At 39.4% G+C, this 22124-nt stretch overlaps 1 protein-coding gene across 3 annotated transcripts in view; it reads left to right on the plus strand.

The window, feature by feature from the left end:
• Nucleotides 1-22124, plus strand: part of ANGPT1 (angiopoietin 1) — a 297629-nt gene that overhangs the window by 224265 nt on the left and 51240 nt on the right. For all 3 annotated transcript variants that reach the window (XM_004697434.2, XM_045287636.1, XM_045287639.1), the window contains exons 6-7: nt 8875-8976; nt 17632-17798. In XM_004697434.2, the coding sequence (XP_004697491.1) occupies nt 8875-8976; nt 17632-17798 (269 nt within the window). The remainder of the gene's footprint in view (nt 1-8874; nt 8977-17631; nt 17799-22124) is intronic.

Here is a 22124-nt window from a genome sequence, read left to right on the forward strand (position 1 = left end):
CATTGTTCACTCATTCACTCAGTCCCCATGCTCACATTGTCACGCACTCACATATAACCTAGAAAGTATGTCTGGAATGATCCTAGGTAAGAGGCTTACAGTAAAAATAAACACTCCCTGCTTTGGTGGAATAAAGTTTATGAAGGACTACTAACGATGAGGTGGGCAGTTCAAAACCACAAGCTGCACTGCAAGAGAAAGGTGTGGCTTTCTACTCCCATAAAGAGTCAGAGTCTTGGAAAGTCACAGGGGCAGTTTTACCCTGTCCTGTAGGGTTGACACCGTCACAGTAGCAGTGTGTTTGCCTGTTTTTTTGTGAGGAGTGAGTGAGTGAGTGAGTGAGTGAGTGAGTGAGTGAGTGAGTTTGGTGTAACTTATTTGGGAGTCTCAAGATGGTATAAATATTTCAGCGCTAAACTGCTGGCTAGAAGGCTGGAGACTCCTGTCTAGCCAGAGGCACTTTTAAAGAAAGATCTAGCAATCTCCTTGTGAAAAGTTAGCCATTGGAAATGCTATGATGCACAGTTGACTCGCATTCACATAGGAGGGACCAAAGGTAGAATCCACCTGTGGGTAATGAGTTTAGTTTGTTGTTTGGTTTTTCTTATCCGTAATAATACCTAGGAGCTCTCAATGTTTCTAAGTTGTTCTTGATTATAAAATTAAAACTAGCAAGACATATTAAGTGAGGCCCATTTAATCTCCTAAAGATTCTAAGAATGTAAAAATAAAATAATGTCAGGTTTTCCCATGGAAAGCATTTATATTCTTGGTTTCTTGTATGTTTTATCACTAATACTACCCACGTGTCATTCCTGGGTTGGGAGATATTCCCACGAAATACAATTTTCATTATTCTACAAATATTTACTCAGGTATGGCCCTTGCTATTTTTCAAACCATTTTGAGATACAAAGGCTATGTGGTCCCTAGCGAGATGACAGCTCCCACATGGGTCTTATCAAGATAAACTCACTGCCATCAAGTCAAGCCTGACTCCTAGTGACCCTTTAGCTGAGGCTAGACCTGCCCCTGTGGGTTTCCTAGACTATAACTCTGTGGGAGGAGACAGTCTCCGCTTTCTCCCGCAGAGCAGCTGGTGGTTGATGGCTCAGCATGTAATCCATTATGCTCCCTGGGCTCCGAGAATGATTTAATTTTTTATTTCAATAAAATCAGATTTTTCATACCATGGGGCTTGAGAGTTGTTTTTGAATAAATTAAATTTAAAATATTAAATTGACAAATGTCAACTAGCTGCTGGATTAAATTCAGGGCTGAGAGAAAGTAGTAGCGGTCATGTTAGCAGTCACGTCAGTAAAGGCCTATGGGAGATGAATTTTGTCACAATAGACATGGCCCTTGTGGCTATTGAGAGGGAAGAAGGTGAAGTTCACAGGTTATCTAGTTAGGACTAGCTTTAGATAGCTTTGTTGGAAATCCTAGCAGAGCATGGTGGAAGGGGATAATTTTCTTATTTTATTTGCTATGTATTTGTGTCGTGTTAACTGGTAATTATTATTTATAAAAGGTGAAACTCTGATTATGGAGTCTCTCATAGGTAGTGATGGCATTCTTTATGTAGAAGAAAGATCCCACAGAGTGACAGACCTGCATTTGTTATAGTTTAGTGAACTCTGTTGCAAGTCCCATTTCCTAATCCCGTAGCATGGCATGACCAGTAAAACCATTTCACAACCATTGAGGATGCTGACCCATTGTGACTGTGTAAAACCAGCAGAAACAGCCCCTGTGAGTTTGCAAGGCTGTCATCACCATGGGAACAGAATGCCTCCTCTTTCTGCCACTTAGCAGCTGCTGAACTCCAACAGCTTCTTTTGCGGTTGGCTGCTGAGTGCATAGCCCTGTACCACCAGGGCTTCTTAGTAAGAGCCGACTCCTCAAAGTAAATCAGAAGTTAATCAATGCAATGGTTCAACTGTATTGTGCATTTATATTTTGCCAAGCTCTCTTCTACACACTTGGGGCACCCATACTCACCTTCTCTTTTCAACAACCCTGCACAATAGGTGCTCCTTCGATCCCTCGTAACTCACTCCAGTCATATCATGAATGATAGACAGAATTTGAGACCAAGCAACCTAAATCCAGGCCACCCATCTTAACTAGAGGGCTAAACAAGGTCATTATTTATACTTGTGGTGGTTGAAAGCACATCATTGATAAATCTCAGATATGAACCTATTGTCCATGGGGCAGAAAACATATGAGGGTATATAAGTGAAGTATCTGTGAAGGCTTATTACTATCAGAAAATCAATCCACATTCTGATTACAAAGCATTCTACTCTCTTATGTTTCTATAATTTCATTATCTCCTTCTCATTATATACTCGTTATTTCTGCTGTCCCAGTCTCATCAAAAGGGAACTAGAACCTCGGCTCTTCCTGGTGCCATGCACTTACTAGATAATAAAGGTTGGTGTTATTCTCGGATATGCTTACCAAGAGCTTTGATCACTCTAATGCTTTCAGAAGTTCTAGCAAATGAAAGAGATTAAGGCAGATTTACAAGCAAGCATACAAATTATATATTGTCTTTTTACTTTTCTTGATTTCAACTCATAGCAACTCTATAAGAGGGTAGAACTGCCCTTGTGGGTGTCAGAGGCAGTAACTGATTACAGAAGTAGATAGCATTGTCTTTTGCCTGCAAGATGGCTGGTGGCTTTTAACCGCTGACCTTGCAGTTGGCATCCCATCTATAACCACTGTGCAGCCAGGCTGACCCATACACACACCACGTCCAAATATCTATGATATATGATATGGACTCATTGATAAACTTAGATAATTTAAGATAACTGAGAGAAACTATTAACAGGAAAACATAAATCTCTTAATCAAAATTGTGAGTATAACAGATTTTTAAAATTATTAAACAGTTATTTATTATTTATTAAACAGATAATATATTATTGAAGTTGTTATTTTTTAAGCAACATATTGCATACAAAGAAGGATGTCTGCAAAATTAGAAAAGTACTATATTTTCAGGAGTGATGTGGAAATCAAGGGCAGTTCTCCAGAATCATTTAACTTTTTAATCAGAAAATGAGAATTAGGTCATGTATCTTTAAGACCTAATGTTTACTTTTCAGTTACTAACATCTTGTCGGCATCATCTTTCCTCAATTCCCTTCAATGCATGGAGTCAAGAAACAACGTTTGTTTTTTCTTCTACTTCATAAACATCTAACACCAAATACCCTACAGCCAGCATAGTTTCATCCACAAAGATAAAGTGTTCAATCATAACGTTTCTTACTGGGAACTACTAAAAATTTATTTCTGAACCCATAATGCCTCTAATTCTTGAGATGGGACTATAACAAATGCATTAAGCCTTTTTCACTTAACTTTATGGAAAAAAAATAATTAAGAACCACACGTGTAATCATTCCAGCTTGTATGGAACATGAAAGCATAAGAGCAATGTGAATCAAGTTTCCCCTTTTTGTTTGGGTTTAAACCTCCATATTATGTTAAAAGGTGTTTAATGCTTGAAAGCTTTGACCTTGCCTGGGATAGGAGCCAGTTCAATCTTTTCTTGCATAGCGTTAAGCCCAGGTCATATGATCAATGAATGTGACAGGCATAGTAAATGTAGCGAGCCTTTGCTCACAGGAAGGACACCGCCAGATAACGCAGACCACACAGTACTGGCAGAGAACTGTGTGAGTCATTTCATGTCTCAAATCTTTCTGAATCCAACCATCTATTTTCTTGAACTTCCTTCATCTATTAAATACGGGCTTTTATTTTTCTTCTGACTGGAAACAACAGTGTGTTCTGTTGTCATTGCTTTTGTTACAGTGAATCCAACTTTTCAAAGTCTAACTCACATAAAGTAAACGCTAGCGTGTTAGAGATTGTTGTTGGTGTGCTGTCCAGCTCATAGCAACCCTAGAGGAGAGGTTAGAGTAGAACTGCCCCATGGGCTCTCCGGGGGTTTAATCTTTACAAGGGCCCACAGCCACGTCTTTTTGCCAATGATTCAAACCACCGATCTTTCTGTGCGCAACCAAGCACTTAACCACTGTGCCACCAGGCATCCTTTTGAAAAGACTGTCTCACTCACTGCCATCCAGTTGAGTTGACGCCCAGTGATCCTATGGGACAAAGTCAAACTGGCCCTGGGATTCCCAAGGCTGTAAATCTTTGGCAGAACGCCTCATCTTTCTCCTGTGGAGCAGCTGGTGGTTTCAAACCTCTGAGTTTGGCCTTGGAAGCCCAACTCATAACCCAGTATACAACCAGATCCTTAGTAATATTGATATCAACAACTGCACGTTGGTAATAGCAACACAAAGGAGAATTGGTTTTATGTCTACATATGTCTTGTTTTATATATTAAGGTATATGAAAAAGAGGCAGACCGTCAATGGAGATGGGGTGACAGCATGGTGGCTGCAATGGGCTCACATATCACAATGACAAGGAGGGCACAGGGCTGGGAGTGTTTCATTCTGTTGTAAATATGGTCACAACCAGTCAGAACCAACTCCACATCCCCTAGCAATACCACCAGTGTATTTCACTTCATTTATTAGAGATTATAAATAGACTAGATGGCATGCAATGCCACATATAATAAATTGTAATGGGTTCTATGATATAGCATATTATAATATATTATATGAATGTATAGTATACATATATATTACCTCATCTATTAAGAGGGGAGGAAGCTGAAGCATTCAGAGGCAAAGTATTTCATGTAGTTGGGTCCCTAACATATCTCATTCCACAGCCCATTCTTTGTTATTCCTTGCTACAATACCTGACCACATCATACAACCTAGGACATACATATCATACAAATTATAATCAAATGAGAATAAATGATACTTTGAAGAATATTAAGTAATGCAGATACGTGCCCTTCAATCTTAGCACTGAAACTTAATAAACACTTAGAAAATATTTTGTCCTTTGACTTTCCAGAAGGCAAAGAGCTGTCTCTCTATTACTATACTTTATATCACTCTTCTATATTTGGATATTCGGGTGAATTTCACAGACCCCTATGCTAAGGACATAAAACTTTGGGACCTATAGCTGTAATTAATTAAGTGAACTGACTGATTCCTCTTCAAGACAAATGTTTTTTAAAACACCAATGATTGAAAAATTCAAGACACAGCTGTTTTCTGTTGTTAAAAATTAAATTCCTTCATCCATCGATGGCAGCAAACTTAGTAGTGATCGTGAATGGCCTTCCATGTCGGTATCTTCTCTGCCACTTACACTAGTCAGCTGATTTTGCACTACATTCACGGGCCACAGAGCCTTAGAGACAGCCTCTCGCTTTAATACGGGCTCTTTCTACAGCCTCTCCTTCAGGATGGGCCCACAGGTTACAAAGAGTATGGGGCCTGCCCAGGTTGGAAAATTTCTAGCTACATTTCTAGCTGTGTGAATTTGACTCACCACGCTGATCTTCAATCTATTCATATATTTGATAGGAGCCCTTGTAATGTTGTTGTAGAAATCTCTGTTTCAAACATAGCACAGTTATGACCATGCTTATTATGCACTGGACACTGGATTAAACACTCTACTCCGAATGACTCAATTAATCTTTAGAAGAACCTAAGAGATAGATTCAAAGATCAGAGGCAGGATATGGACCCAGAAAGTCTAGCATCCACACAGACATTGCATTCAGCTCCCTGTGTTCATACTCCATAACGGACAGCTGGGAGTCTTGCCTTTACTGAGTCCTTGCCAAGTAGATGTCAAAGCTTTGGCTTCTCTGTGCTTCAGTTTTCAACCTGGTCATCCATCTGCGTCATTTCTCTCACCCCACCCAAACCTGACTTCCCCTGAGCCGAGATTTAAGACACACTCTGGTACATCTTCCCATTGACACGTCACAGCATGCCACCTGGGCTTACAAGGATCTTTGATGTTCTTGTATTTGTGTGTGTGTGTGTGTGTGTGTGTAAGTGACTTTAAAACTCTAAGTGTGCAGAACATTAATAACATAGATAATGGTATTTTGGATTTTTGTTTGTTCTTTTAACCTGCACATGCACAGTTTCCCCCACACTATTTGCAATCGTTGTAACACCCTTCCCCGAGTTTGCAACTGGACTTTATAGTTTGGCAAACACAATTTGGCAAACTCCGAGGCAATTATTGTCCATTAAGAAGTAAAACTCCAGGAAAATATATCTTGGATTAGTTGGTTAAATCAGGATATAATTCAATGGAGGAATAATTGTAGTAGTCTAAACCAACACAAACTTTTCTTGACATTTTTACTTCTTGCATTGATTTAAATTTCACCTTTAAATGCTCCACCTGCGCCATTTCTCCTGCTTCATCACCTCTGCCCACTTCACGCTGTACCCTCTGGATTTATCTACAGGGTGATCCTTCACTTTCCCATCATCATGAATGTCTCTCCTCCTCTTAACATTGAAGGTTGTTATTTTCCTCGCCTTTATTCAGCTCGTCTTCTCTAGAGTATTTGATGAAGTAAATCACATCCCTAACTTAGAATCCATCTCCAACTTTCTTTGAACTCCATTATTCTAAGTTTTCTACTTTACTTTTCTTTATTCATCTTTATTCATTTAACACAAAGTTAGTGTCTATCACGGACTAGGGACATTCTACTAAGAGGGACAGAAGCAAATAAAACAAAGTCCTGGCCCACATCATGGTTACTGATGGGTTTTTAGCCCTATCAGTGATTTACCAAACTCATTCTAATATCCACCTGCCTCCCTGCATAACTGTCTCCATTTTTGTCTTCTTTATAATTCTTACGTTTTCATTTCATTGACTACTAATTTCAAATAGATTACTTTGAAAATAAATAGACCTGGGGTTTAAAACTTGGATCCAGTATTTATTATAAACAGGACCATTGATCACTTATTATGGTACTGCCTGAGGTTTTTTTTTTTCCTTTCACCTTTGAAATGAAGATAATGAGCACACTTAGGTGTGTTGTGAAATTAATCTTTGAAATGCATATAAAGAATTGAAATTATATGGCATTTAACAACCATAGCCTTGTTAATGGATTTTCCTTTTTAAATTAAATGATCTTAATCCCTATCAAGATTCTTATTCTTGGTCCACTTTCAAGATCATCTTTAACTTCTCAACAAAGGATTTAAAGAATAATATTTAAACACTGATTCTAAAAATGTGATGGCATGATTTTTAGAGTAGAGCTCTACTTCAATAATCACCCCCTTTAGGTACCTGTGCTACCTCACCTCAGACCCTAAGTGTCCAAAGTTAGGGTAATTTGATTTTTCTGTCATGCGTTAGCTCTACTTCTTAAATTTCTCCTTCTGATCACCACTTCTAACACTCTTATGTCACTGGGGTTGAATCCTGTCAATTCGTATGTGTCCTTACCCTTCCAGGAACAGTTAGTATTGAAACGTCTTGAGGACATGATCCATATTCACTCATCATAATAGTCCCAGTTTCAATATGAAATGGGTGTCCACAAATGCTTGTTGTTGGGGAAAAACGAACGAATGAACTGAAATTTAGGAGGACTAAAGACTAGCTACAGGTTGTGCTGAGGACAAAGATTAAATACAGAAGACTTAGGGAATTAGCCTGGGACAGGGAAGGGAACTTCAAATTGGTATAGTCTTGAATCCGGGGCAATTCCTAAGGATGATGAAGACCTCAGGTGGGTGGCTGTTGGCAAATTAGAGCAAGAACCCTCAGGGAATCATTTGACCTATTTTATATGTTCACAAATAGACATGTATCTCTTAGTTTCTTTTCATTTGAGGCAGTACGGGAACCATTTGTCTGTGAGTGACAGGTCTTCCCACTGCTTCCATACCCTTCAGCTACTCCTGCTCCAGCTTAAGTGCCTCGGGAGAACACTTGAGGTTTGTCCTCTAATTGAAGCTTAGCTCTTTGCCCACACACGCTGCCTGCTGTTGTTGCTGCATAGCCACACCTGAAGTCAGCTTCCAAAATGCCCCGTAGTCTACTGCCAAGGGAATGCTATTCCCTAAAGCCAGGCCCTTGAATAATCAAGCTGCCACATTTGCGCTACATTAATTACAGCGATTGGTTTCCAAAGGTAATCCCATTACAGTTATGTTTTTCTCCTTGGGTGGACTCTGGGGGAAATGATTCCATTTCTAAATGAATACTATTGTATTTGGAATAATTGAAATAAGCATAAGTCTTTAAGAGATTTGGATAACTTTCCCATATGGTAAAGAAATGTCACAGTCAGAAGAAATACAGTATGTCATATTTGCTTATTGTTCATGACTAAAATTCGTTCAAATAATGTGTTCCCCATATGCTGGGGACCACAGTTTGCCTCTAATGTAATATTGAGCCATCAAGAATAACTATTGTAGCATGTGAGTATGTAGTAAGTAATTTGCACTGAAACATGTAGTAGTTACATGTGATTTAAAAATATTATTTTTTCAAAACCATTATTATATTGCCATTTCAATTTACTAAATATTTTTACATTCTTAGTCTTATGTTTTGGCAATAAGATGATCTGTAATTGAGTAGCATTTTTAAAAAATTGAACACACACAAATGCCTATTCCCACTTGGCTGAATTATTTAAATATTTTATAAGCTGAGACTTAAACTTCAGCTGACTGATTTAAAAGTTTACAATGTATCTGCCATAGATGGAATTTAATCAAAAATAAGTCAAATATGAATCATAAGAAGAACTAACCAATACAATGTCTAATTTACCATTTTCTAACAGCAAATCTATTCTTTCTTATCTATAGACTTTCCTATCCTGTTTCTGGTTTGAAATATAGCTGATGTATACTTCTTTAAGATAGACATAACTGACTTTATTCTCCCTTTACCTGACAGGTATTTTGCAATATGGATGTTAATGGGGGAGGTTGGACAGTCATACAACATCGTGAGGATGGAAGTCTGGATTTCCAAAGAGGCTGGAAAGAATATAAAATGGTAAGAGGGAATAATTTATGGTAATTTTTTATGTTTTATCATAAGGTTATCAACACCACACTACACTCTTGCAATTCGGGGTGTTTTTGAGTTATGTTAAACATAACATGATACATTAATAGCATTATTTTCATTATACACATAGTACTCATAAATCATTTTCAGTAAATTATTTCCATGTGAGCATCAGAAAGAAAAACACATTACTGAAATTATTGGTGAATTGTTATGTATTGCTTGGACTTGATTCATATGTGAATGAGGGTGGGGCCAATTAGAACTCAGTGCTGGATTGGATGAAGGCTTACAGAGCAGATTCTCAGTTTTACATCCAGTGATTCCTACACATTCTGTTTCATCTCATGCATTACAATCCCATCGATAAAGCACCACCCATTCCATCACCTCCCATGTTTCCTGTCTCTATCCCGTTTCTTAACTCCTCTGAACTTTGACTCTAGGTAACTGTTGCCGTCTTGGTCCTCAGTGATTGATTATTCTGAGGTGTGTGTACCTCACTAGCGTGCTTGCTCTCCTGATAAACCTGTCTCTACTTTGGCTGGAAATTGAACCACTGCAGTGACTTCAGTTCCAGGACAGGGGGGTGACCAAGGCCCACAGCCTCGGTCAGCTCAGCAACCGTGGTCTGTTTCAGGATTTTGAGCTTCGTTTCACATTTGTCTCCCACTTTTTCCGGGATTTCCCAATGTGATCCCTTGCAGAAAAGGTTGTAGGGGTAGCCAGGCACCTAGTGATTCTGTTCTCAGGGAAATGGAGCCCACTGCTCATACGACCCATCAGTCCATTAGACACCCCGCCCCCGACATGGGTGTTAGACTTTCATCCCTACTCTTCCCAACAGGATGAGACCAATATTTTCACCTTGGATATTCACTCATGAGCTTTAAAGATACCAATTGCTAATTCTGTTTTGTAACCTATATTCATAAAGTCCTCTGGTGGCATAGTGGTTATGTGTTGCACTGCAAACGGAAAGGTCAGCAGTTTAAAACCACCAGCTTCGAGAGAAAGATAAGGCTTTCTAGTCCTACAAAGAGTTATATTCTACAAAATCCACAGAGGTAGTTCTATCCTATCGTATCCTATCCAATCCAAGCCTATAGTTCTATCCATTAGGGTCGCTATGAGTTGGAATTGACTCGATGGCAATGAGTTTGGTTTTTTGGTTATACATAAAGTACACACACACACACACACACACACGCATATACTCATGTACACATACACATGGAGAGCTTTCAAAGGTTCATAATGAACTTGAATGAAAAGATAATGGAATTTTTACAGACATTTATAAAGCACCTGTGTGTGTGCATGTGTGTGTGTATACAAACCTATGCAGGAGTTTAATTGATTGAGTGGAAGTGTATGCTATTCCAAGTGTAGTGCAGGAGCCAGCACCACTTGGGAATTTGTTAATATCTCAAGCTCTACACTAGATTTACTGAATTAGAATATTCATGTTAACAAGATTCCCAAGTGACTTGTGGGCATATTAATGTTTGGAAACAATTGCTTTGAAGGACAGATTCCGAATGGATGGTGAAACATCCTAGACAGGCCAAATATGACTAAGTCAGAACAAAACTTTCTAGAGGTGAATTTTATCCAACCATGAAAGGAATGGTTTATTAAGTGGCAAGGTTCTTGCTTCCGTACAGATATCCTAATGGAAGCCAAAGTACCATCTTTTAGGGATGTTGTAGACAACTGCAAAGTTAGGGATGATTCTAAGGCTTCTTTCAGCCTACGTTATTATAATATATGGGTAATAAGATGGTCTATAGTCAGAATCGATTTCACGACAGTGAGTTTAGTTTGAGTGGAAGCTCTAAAGGAAGGCTTTGAATGATATTTATATTAACAATTTGAGTCGTCACTCTACCATGTACTAGAATGAGCTTTGGCAAGTTATTTAACACATACCAGCATTATAATAGTTAAAAGGAGACCATAATAATTAAGTTGCCTTTCAGGGATGTTTCAAGGATTAGAAATCACAGAAGTATAGTACTTGGCACACAGTATGTTTTCAATAAATGGTTATTATTATTATCCACTATTAAGACATCAAAGACTGAAAAAAATCTTACCTAACTCTGCCAAAAATGTATGTACTTAGGTATATATCTTTGTGAGCCATTATAACTTATGGTTACTTTCACTCTTAAACTGGGATCTGAGGAGATTATCTGATAATCAAATTATAATACACACCCAGGAAAATCTGAAATACAGCGTTATTAATATTAAAATAACACCAGAAAATGAATATAAAGTTGTCTCTGAGGTACATTTCCCAAACAGTGGATTATTAGATGTAACCATCTGCTGCCTTGTCTAACAAGGCTCTCTAAGTAAGAGAAACTGACATTTGAAGTATAGAATTGATTCATCTAATTTAAATATTTACCAGATATATCTATGGGTGAGCATATCTTTTTGTTGTTGTTGTTATTGGAACAGGATTTTAGTTACTGCTTAGTTATAGCTGTGAGAGAACCTACCCCTCCATTTAAAACAATTAAAAACAATCATTTTATTAAACATAAAAACATATCAGCTCAATGCCAATTCTTCATGTCAAAAAAGAGACAAGACAAAGACTAAAGTCCTGAAACACTCTTGCAAAAAATGAATCCAGTGATTTTCTGTTTTTAATGAAAAGAATTCATCATCTGTTACAGCAATGCACGTGGTAGAATACATTTTAGTTTTTCCCTCCCAAACATTTTATTTGTTTGTTTGTTTTGACCACCAAAGACAAACTATCTTAACTTCACCAAGATTGGCCACAGATCTCCTCTGCCATTCTTATCACTCAAACCCATTTCTATCCCCTGGGTGAGAAGATCGGGCTCCCACTGCTCAGGGCAGGGTGTATGTCCTTCGGGAAAATAGGACTTCTTCCACATGTACCCATTCCTTCCCAATTTCGACTGATCTGCTTTTATATGCACTAAGACACCAGTGTCCCTGGGGAGACGCAAATGTTGAAGCGCGTGACTCTTCGCTAAAAGGCGGGCTGCTCAGCCCACGCAGAGCTATCTTAGAAGAGTCTTAGGCATGGCCACGTGCTTCTGAAAGATGACAGCTTTGGAAGCCCGATGGAGTAGCTGCCCTGTGCACATGGTCACCATAGGCAGAGTAGACCACAGCACTGAAGGGCAATAGGACACCATACTTCGTCTTCAGGCACTAGTACAGGTATCAGATTTCCCTTTCTGCCTTCCCTCCCTCCGTCCCTTAGTGCTGGATAATTTTTATGAACTGACTCCCACCTCATACAGTTTCCAGAGCTATATTTAAAGTTATCAACACAGAGAAATTGTAAGGATATATGATTTTGAAACTTCACCGAATGTGAAAAGATCCTCATTTATTTGAGTCCTCACACTGAAGCCTAGAGTGTCTCTCACCTGATCTTTGTTTCCCCTTAAGCCTTCCTCACGAGATTCGGGTAAATCTGGTTTATGGAATTGTCAAGGTGTTTGCCGAAAGGGAAGTCTGGAATAGGGCCTTTCATGAGGCACTTAGGGAACTAGGTTAACTCCTTCTAGCCAAGAGACCATTTAGTGGTCTCCAGCAATAACACTTATCAGCAGTGTTGTTCACATAAAGACCACTGAAGCTAGGCCTTCCAAACAGCACCCTAGTGCTCCAAGTTTATAGTAGGCCCTGTAGACATGCCAGCTTTGTATTGGAAACAATTACCCCCATAAACAGAACTTCCTATTGATGCAAGTATTTCCACCTGAGTACCATACTATCTGGGAGGTTTGGTTTTGTTTTGAGAAAGAAATTAAGAGTACATTTCAGCTGTGTTTTAGCATCTTCCTATTAAAAGGAGAAACATACACAAGAAATTTAAAGTGTTGAATTGGGTCACGTTTTGATCTTTCCTGTGCTGAGTCTCTCGGCAGTTCCAGGAGAGGGGGAATGTGTTGTGCCATAAAGCACCTTTGGAAAGCCACAGCTCAGCCTCCTTGGGTTCTTATCTGTTTCTTTCATCATTTGCACACAGAGATGAAACCCAGAATACACAGAGACTGTCTGCTTTAGATTTGATTTCATCTATAAAAGTCAACACCTTATATGACCATTATCAGACAAAATAAATAAAGCATTAGAGATAAGCATTTTATTCACTTGGGAAAACAAAGATTGAAATTAAAGATTTCTTTGGATTTGGGGGAACCTGAGATTAAAGATTTCTTTGGGTTTGGGTTGGGGGGACTTACAAATACAGGCTTTTCTCAGTATACATCTTTGTTTCCAGTAAAATGTAGCTTTTAAGGCCAGATTTAAGTCAGCATTAGTTTAATTCCAGTATTTTGTTCTGCTATTAAAGAACTAGAAGGGGAAAAAAAAGAGAGAGACAAGACAATCACGTTCTGAAACACTCTTGCAAAGCAAAGTGTTTGTTTTTCTTTTGCAAACGTCTCCAAATTATGGCATTCACATTTCCAGTGATGGACTGGTGATCATTAAACATAGTTTTCATGAGAAGTACTATGTAGTATTATATCCTCTATATTACTAAGACCTACAATTTTGTTAGGCGCTTCTGGTATATCAGCTTCTGGTATATCAGTTAAGTGCTTTAGGTATATTATCCCATCCCACTGTCACAACACTATGGAAGCTACTTTTAAAACTCCCTGTTTTGTAGAGAAGGAAATTAAGGCTTCCAAGTCCAGTAGAACATTTCATGGTGGGTAAAATATGAGCAGAGCCAAGGTTTTAATTGGAGCACAGAAAAGAAGCAGGGGCGATTTTACCCCCAAATCCTCCTCTCCTATGCATCAGATTCTTCAGTGCCTAAAAAACTACCCAGTAGGCAGGTTACTAATGTGGGAACCCACTTCCCCTTCTTTCACTTAATTTTCCTCTGCGTGATAAAATACTAATGTCTGCCTCACTGTTCTTGGTATTAGCAGGTTTCCTCCCTGCACTACCTCTCTGACAGCCACTCTGATGCACGGTCCTCGGTGCCTGCTCCCCCAGTAGAGCCTGTCTGGACAACATTGGGGGAAGGTGCATGGAACAGAAGCTTGACTTCTTACAGCGGATGTCATTGCTTTCTCTCCAGTCGTTTCTTCCTCTATTTCCAGTCAGATAAAGCAAACTGTTTTGGAAGGGATATTTATCTCTTCTTTAGGGAGGTGCAGGCTGCAAGCCTGGATGGCCCGGATGGAGTCAGTCTGTGGCCAGAAAGATGCTGATGTTCGTCCGTGTCAGGGGTTTCCTGGGGATGCTGCGCTTTCCCCTGGGGAAGCCGGAGAGCTTTATCCACATGCTTTCAACAGTAGGAAATGATGCAGCCTAAAACTTAACACCTCATCATTCTCAGCCTGCTTACTCACACTGAGGACAATTCATGCATCCCTCCTCACCGACTACCCAGAAGAGGGAATTGTCAAGTGGCCGGAGGGAGAGCTGAGGAGGGTCTGAACTGAGAAGTACAAGGAAAGGGCCACTGCTCTTCTTCCATGTGGCTTCCGCAACTGAGAAGGTGCTAATTCTTTTGGCTTTCAGCCCCCTGTAGCTTTCTTGGTGCTTATTGACAAAGGTCTGCTCTCCTCCCTAGTATATAGCAAGGGCTGCCATAACAATGTGTAAAATGCTTTGTACATCCTTAATTGCAGTAGTATACCCTGCCACTGTGGAGCTTCAGCAAAAGGTGACTGAGAGCAGCTCCGGAAGAGAGAAGGAAGAAGCCACTTATGCATTCATTTCAACACGTCTTCTCTGTTTGCGCTGAGCTCTCGCTCTGCCTTCAGAGAAATACGTACCCGGTGCAATCGAGATTAAGGCTGTACACCTAATGAGAAACACATTTTTAAAAAATAATTAAATTGAAAAATAACTTATAAGCATACTCAAATACAGTAATACATTTCGGTTTAATTTTACTTATAAAAATATACATTCATGTGTTCCTTTTTCTAATACATGGCCAAGAAATCAGATTCTGGGCCAATGGTTCTTACATAAACATTCCCCCTACTGGATTGCACTCAATTTCTGGTTTTATATTTTGTTTTGTTTTTTAAGGAAGAAAATACTTGAGAGAGATGCAACTAACTAAAGACTTACCTGGAAGTGCATCACTTTTTCAAATATTTTAATGTTGTTTCAACAACGCATAATTCAAGAATATTTTTTCCTCACATGATTTGTTTTGTTGGATAAAACTAACATTTAAATTAGGATTTATTTTTTAAAAAATCACCCTCTTTCTTCACTATTATTTAAGTCACTACATTACTACCATTTTATAAAGATTGTCCTTACGTGAACAGAGTTGGCATAACCAGGTGTGGGGTCAACCTCATCTTGCTTTTGGCAAGAATGTAATTTTGTTGAGCAAATAGCACTGCACAGATCCACTGAATACATTCCCATGTGTTCTGGTGGTGCCCTTGGTTGGACTGATAGCCTCAAAGTCAGGATTTCAAAACCACCAGCTGCTCTTTGCGAGAAAAATGGGCTATCCACTCCTGTAGAGATTACATCCTCAGAAATACTATATAAGATCACTATGCATTGAAATTAAGATTGACTCATCATAGTAGGTTGCTTTTTATGGGACAGGGCATCAATATACTTTAAAGAACGAATGAAGAGCTTTCTTTTTGTTATGTTGTGAAAAGGAAAATGCAGTTTAGAGAATTTTCTATAGTTATAGCGTGTAAAATCTATTTTCATTTAAATAGAAAATGAGGCATAGATTTTCCAAAACATAACACCTGTGTGGAGTCTTGGTGTCACTGAGCTGCTAACAGCAACATTGGCTGTTCAAACCCACCAGCTACTTAGCTCAAGAAAGGTGAAGCTACTTGTTGCCCTAAAGACTGGTCAACTGGAAACCCTATATCTGGTTGCTCTGAGTCAACTTGGTGGAAATGAGTATGGTTTGGGGTATTATCTATGTTAAGAAAATAAAGATGTTTTTGTTTTCTACCAATAGTTAAAAAAATATTATTAATTGGGAGTGAATATATATACACCATATCATTCCATAGTGTAATCACATCAATCTAGCTCTAATGAAACCTTTATTAGTGACAGCATTATGAGTCAGAACTTCTTCCTCATAAGGCAGCAGAGTCTGTCTGGTCGGTGGTTTCTGGAGATGTACCTTTCCAATACGAAAGAGCTCAAGCCAAGGTAGGGTACTTGTTCCAATGCCGAGGGGGATACTCTCAGATGTTTGGACTCAGTGCTGGGCTAGGAAGGATGAATTTTGACCAGAATTCCAGTGACTATTGATATGAGTGCACATCAACTCCATGGCAGTGATTTTTTTGAGCTTATGAGTCAATTGAATACTTTTAGTAACACATCCCTTGGATTCAACCAAATTGCCTCCAAGAATTATGGTTTAATGTTATTTCTGTGAGTGGTAGGGCAGTTCTATTGTGCCTATGGGGTCCCAATAAGTTAGACTCCACTGAGTGGAAGTGAGTTTGATTTTTATTTTGAATATTTTGCACAGCCCTTGATGGCTCACTGGTGAAGCACTCAGTGACTGAGAAAGATATAGCAGTCTACCTGCATATGAATTTACAGCTTTGGAAGTCTTATAAGGTAGTTCTACTCTGCCCTACAGGGTTCCTATGGCTCGGGATTACTTGACAGCAACTGGTTCCATTAGAGTATTTTGCTTCTTTCCGCCCTCTCTTCCTACCTTGCTTCTTCCTCTGCACGCCCATGTTCTCTGTCCTCCAGTAAACACATCTACAGGGCCAGCACTCCAGTCTAGGAACATTCACAAACACAACCTGCACAGTCTGTTCAGGAAGGAAACACATGGGCCAAGCTTTAGGATGGACTCCAAGCATTGTCAAGGCCACATCCCACAGCCCATGAGAAGATCCGAGGTCGGAATGCCTGCCGTTTGTCAGAACTCCATATGTTGCTCTCACTAACATCACCAACAATGAGAATCATTTTTCCTTATGGATACTACTTTCTTTTCCCTTCACACATTACACTGAATACTTACAAACCATGACTGGAATTGTCCTTAACAAAACTAAAAGGCCACTTCAATGCTCCGGAACAGAGCACCCAGCTAGGTTCATGCACTAGCTCATGCATGTCAGAGCACACCTATCATTTACTAACATCACAAAACAAAAACTGTAAAATAACAAAATGGTCTCATACTAACCTGTATGTGGATTATAATTGAACCCCCAAATAATAATAATAGCAGCAGCAGCAACAACAACAAACCTAATAATAGTATTGATAAATAACTGGCTAGATACTATCCTGGTAATACTTAATGATATTTCATTAACCAGTATTTTAGTAATATCTTCAAAAACAATCTCTTCATTGAGGCATATTGTCTAGTTAAACTTATTAACTAGACTCAGTTCATCCAAAACTAACCCATCGATCAGCACTTCAATAATAGAAGTTATACTGCAGCTAAGAATTGGACTTCAACTTAACAGGACACAGAACAGAAAAACACTAAGGGAAGGCAGCCAATGAAAAAAATTAAGAATGTGAAAATGGAAAAGCTCTATACTTATTGGTTTTTCAATTACTTAAATTGTTACATAGGAAGAGAGCTTTTCTATAAACTAATGACTGCATTTTTATCTTCTTCCTCAGGGCTTTGGAAATCCCTCTGGCGAGTACTGGCTGGGGAATGAGTTTATTTTTGCTATAACCAGTCAGAGGCAGTACATGCTAAGAATTGAGCTAATGGACTGGGAAGGAAGCCGTGCCTATTCACAGTATGACCGGTTCCACATAGGAAACGAAAAGCAAAACTACAGGTAAGTCATGGTGCAGGGTAATGTTCTTGTACCTTTGATCTAGCCCCGTGATTGTTTGGGTGGAAAGTAGTGTAAGAAAATGATGAAACTCGTCCTTCAAAATGACAATGATTTGGCTGTGCCTACGTCAAAGAGAAAGAAGGAGCTGTGGTGGCAGAGTGAGTGGTGAGCTGAGCTGCGAACTACAAGGTCAACAGTTTCAAACCAAGTGAGACAGGTGAGGCAGTCTGCTCCTTGAAAGACTGGCAGCCTCTGAAACCCACCTGAGCAGTTCAACTCTATATTATGGCATGGCAATGAGTCAGAATTGACCCATTGGCAGTGCGTTTGAGTTTGCTTTGATGTCAAAAAGAAGAAAGCTTAGTAGTTGTAATAGGTTTAGGGTTGAGCTGCTAGCAACAAGGTTAGCATTCAAATGCACCAGAAATTCAAACCCACCAGCTGTTTCCACCAGAGAAAAATATGGTTTTCTGCCCCCATGGAGATTCACAGCCTGAAGTTCTGCTTGGCCTCATAGAGTGACTGTGAGTCAAATCAACTTGATACCGGTGGTAAGTTTGGGTTTGGGTTTTTTGTTCGTTTGGGTTTTTATTTTGGTTTTTAGTTTATAACAAAGAGCTATGAGAAGGCCTGCAAATTCTTGTCCGAGTGACTGTCTTGATATTGATTCAACATCAAACAGATAATGAATTAAAGTGCATTGTTCTTGTTATAAATGAATAGTGAATTCATACATAAAAAAGCTGATCTTCATTATTAATGATTTATGTCAAAGAAAAGGTAGGGAATAATTGGGAACTTTATTTTCTAACTTTTTATTGTAAACTGGGTGAAAGAGCACATCAGAAGGTAATACAACAATCCCTACACATTTTGCTTCATGTCACTGATTGCAAGCCCCACAAAGAGTCATCCCTCATACCAATTCTACCCTGTGTTCCTGCTTCCCTCTTCTTTCCCATCCCCCCTGCCTTCCTAACGCAGCCTGGCTTTGAGCAAACGCTGCATTTTGACAGTGGATGGTTGCTTGATCTGAAGCATGCATTGCTGCCTGGTGTGAGTGTCTCCCTATTGGAGGTGACCTCACTTCCATTTTGAAGGGTGACTAAGGGCCGTAATCACAGTGGGTTCCACTAGTCACTATTGAACCAGAGAGCCTTGGTCATTTTGATGATTTTGAGTTTAGGTCCATATGTTTCTCTTACCCTATCCAGTACCTCTAACATGATTCCTTTCAGAGCAGTTGGTGGTGGTGGCCAGCACCAACCAGTTCTGGTCTCAAAGTCATTGGACGCTGAGGGTTTTGGTGGTCTAGTCCATTGGATTGTTTCCATTCATCCTTGGTCAGGGTATGGAGAACGAACACTTGCATCTTAATTGACTACTCCCACTTTTAAGATGTTAGTTGCCACTCACCAGTGTAGGGTATTTTCTAACTTTGTCTTTGCATATTTTACTACAATATCACATGCAAGTAAAATTTGGCTGAAAATCAACTAAAACAACAGTTGCAACAGTACAGGGACTACCAGAGGTTCAGACCAGATTCAGAAATAGAGGAACATCATTGCTCATGTCAGATGAATTTTGGCTAAAAGCAGAATATTCAAAAAGATATTTATTTGTCTTTTGTTGACTATGAAAAGACATTCTACTGTGTTGCCCATGAAAAACTATGGATAGGCAAGAGAACAATGGTGATTCCAGCAATTTTCATTGTGCTCATGCAGAAACTGTATATGGATCATGAGGCAGCTGTGCAAACAGAACAAGGGACTACTATATGGTTTCAAATTAACAGAGGTATGTGTCGGGATTATATCTTCTCACCATACTTATTCAATATGTATGTTGAGCAAGTAATCAGAGAAGCTGAATTAGAGGAGGAAGAATGCAGCAACAAGATTGGAGGAAGGCTCATTAACAACCGATGATAAGCAGATGATCCAACCTTGCTTGCTGAAATTGAGGAAGACTTGAAGCATTTGGGTGATGATGACTAAGGAGTGCATCCTTCATGATGGATTACAGCTCAATGTAAAAATGACTAACAGCCTCACAACTGGACCAATAGTTTTGTTTGTTTTTTAAAAGGAAGGAAAAAACTCATCAACATAGAATTGAAGCTGACTCATAGGTACCTTAAAAGACCAGCTAGAACTACCCTGTGGATTTCCAAGACAGGAGCTCGACAGGCGTAGAAAGGCCCACCTTTCTCTCTTGGAGCTCCTGGTGGTTTCAAACTACTGACACTTTGGAACAATAGTAGCATCATGAGGAGTGGAGAAAAGATTGCCATTGCCAAGAATTTCATCTTGTTAGGATCCACCGGCAATGCTCATGGAAGCAGCAGTCCAGAGAACAGATGATGCGCTCTCTTAGGCAAATCTGCTGGACAAGATCTCTTTAAAGTGGTGAAAGCAAGACTGTTACTTTGAGTTCTAAGATGTGCCTGATCCAGCCCTTGGTATTTTTTATCACCTCCTATATGCATATGAAAGTTGAACACTGAGGAAGGAAGAGCACAGAAGAATTGTGCATTTGAATTATGGTGCTAGAGAAGAAAATTGAAAATACCATAGACTAACAAAGAACTAACAAACCCATTTGGGACAAAGGATAGCCAGAACCCTCTTTGTAAGTAAGGATGGTGATACTTTGTCTCACATACTTTAGACATATTGCAAGGAGAGACTGGTCCCTTGAGAAGCACATCATGTTTGGCAAAGTCAAGCGGCAGTGAAAAAAGGGAAGCTCTCAACAAGATGGATTCCCGGAATGGCTGCAACAATGGGCACCAACATAACGGCATCTATGAGAATGGGACAGGACCTGGAAGTGTTTGATTCTGTTGTGCACAGTGTCACTGAGAATCAGAACCGACTTGATGGCGCCTACCAACCACCACAAAGTAGCATGTAGAACTTAGTGTGTGTGGACTATGTTGTGCCAATTGGCCTCGAACTGATCTGAGACTACGCACCACAGACCCCAGGCTCAGGGACTCAATCTCTCGAAGGGTGGCTAAGACGTTTTCAAAGCTTTGTTCCTCGTACAGTCTATTTATAAATATACTTGCAGCATATGTAAATACAAAGGTGGAGACATCCTGTGCCAAGCCTATATCTATTTGTGCATCTGTTCCCATACTCTTTCCCGTACATGTTCAACTTGTATGTCTATGTATCCAGAAATTATTGTTATCATGGGAATGGATCAACAGTCATGTGTCATGTGTACCTGTGTAGCCTATAGAGCTTGATATCAATAACCTAAAATATAAAAAATAAATCAAGATAACATATATATGTATGTAGAATGTATTGTTGCACAATTAAAATCGATAAAATCTGCAATTAACTTAGAAAGATTCTGATTTTTTTGTTTTACAATGAGTAGCTTATATCTCAGGGGGGTGGGAGGATACATGAATATTCAGCTAAGGGTATTACACGAGGTGACTACTTCATCCCACATTTATTATGTTACTTCTGTATTCTGGGGTGTACACTAAGCACTAGCAATTTAGCGGTCAGTGACAAGATCTTTAGTCTCACCAATCTCACAGCCAACTTTGCTACAGAGCAGGGTACTAAACTACAGGTAGACATCCCTTGAGAATAGTGGGTGTATTTCAATTCTATATTATTATCTCTTCCCCTGATGCTGAGCACATTGAAGGTTCCCAGTATCTGGGTGCTTCTCAATTTCATAAGCAGCAATGATCCTTGGAAGCATGACTGTGTACCTTACAGAGCTGCCGTGCTGCTTCAAGTGCAATGCGTTGATGACAACCAGTCCTATACTTGTTTCCAGCCCGGGATGTTACCACCTCATAGTTCACCCGCCCCTGCTGCTTATTTGGCTTTCGAAGTCATATCCTTCTTCAGGGGCTTGAACCTGCATCTCTTTCCCGGGCACACTCATTTGATTTTAATGGATTGCATGTGGGACTTGAGCCTTGGAGGCATCATAATCATTTTCTTAACAAATAATGATGATGTCATTCCAACAGAAGACGAGAAATAGATCTAAAGCGTTGAACTCATAGGGAGGTGGGGGTACCCTTAATGACAATTCAAGTAACCAAAGAAAAGACATTTATAAAATTCAATGGAGTGTAAGAAGAAATGTTTCCAAGGAGGTCAATATTTTGAGCGTTTTATAACAAGAAAACCCCTGTAAAACATCAGGGGTACTCTTATGTAAATGAAACTTGAAACTATATGAAACTTGGCTAACGTCAAACAGCCTGACAATAGGACTAGCAAATAATTAGTCTCGTCTTTTTCTAGGCTCCTGACGAATTTGTGTTGGTTTCTTTTC

Source organism: Echinops telfairi, unplaced genomic scaffold (genome assembly GCF_000313985.2).
Source record: "Echinops telfairi isolate 266 unplaced genomic scaffold, ASM31398v2 ScPeMD7_1;HRSCAF=3_0, whole genome shotgun sequence".
Taxonomy (NCBI): Eukaryota; Metazoa; Chordata; class Mammalia; order Afrosoricida; family Tenrecidae; genus Echinops; species Echinops telfairi.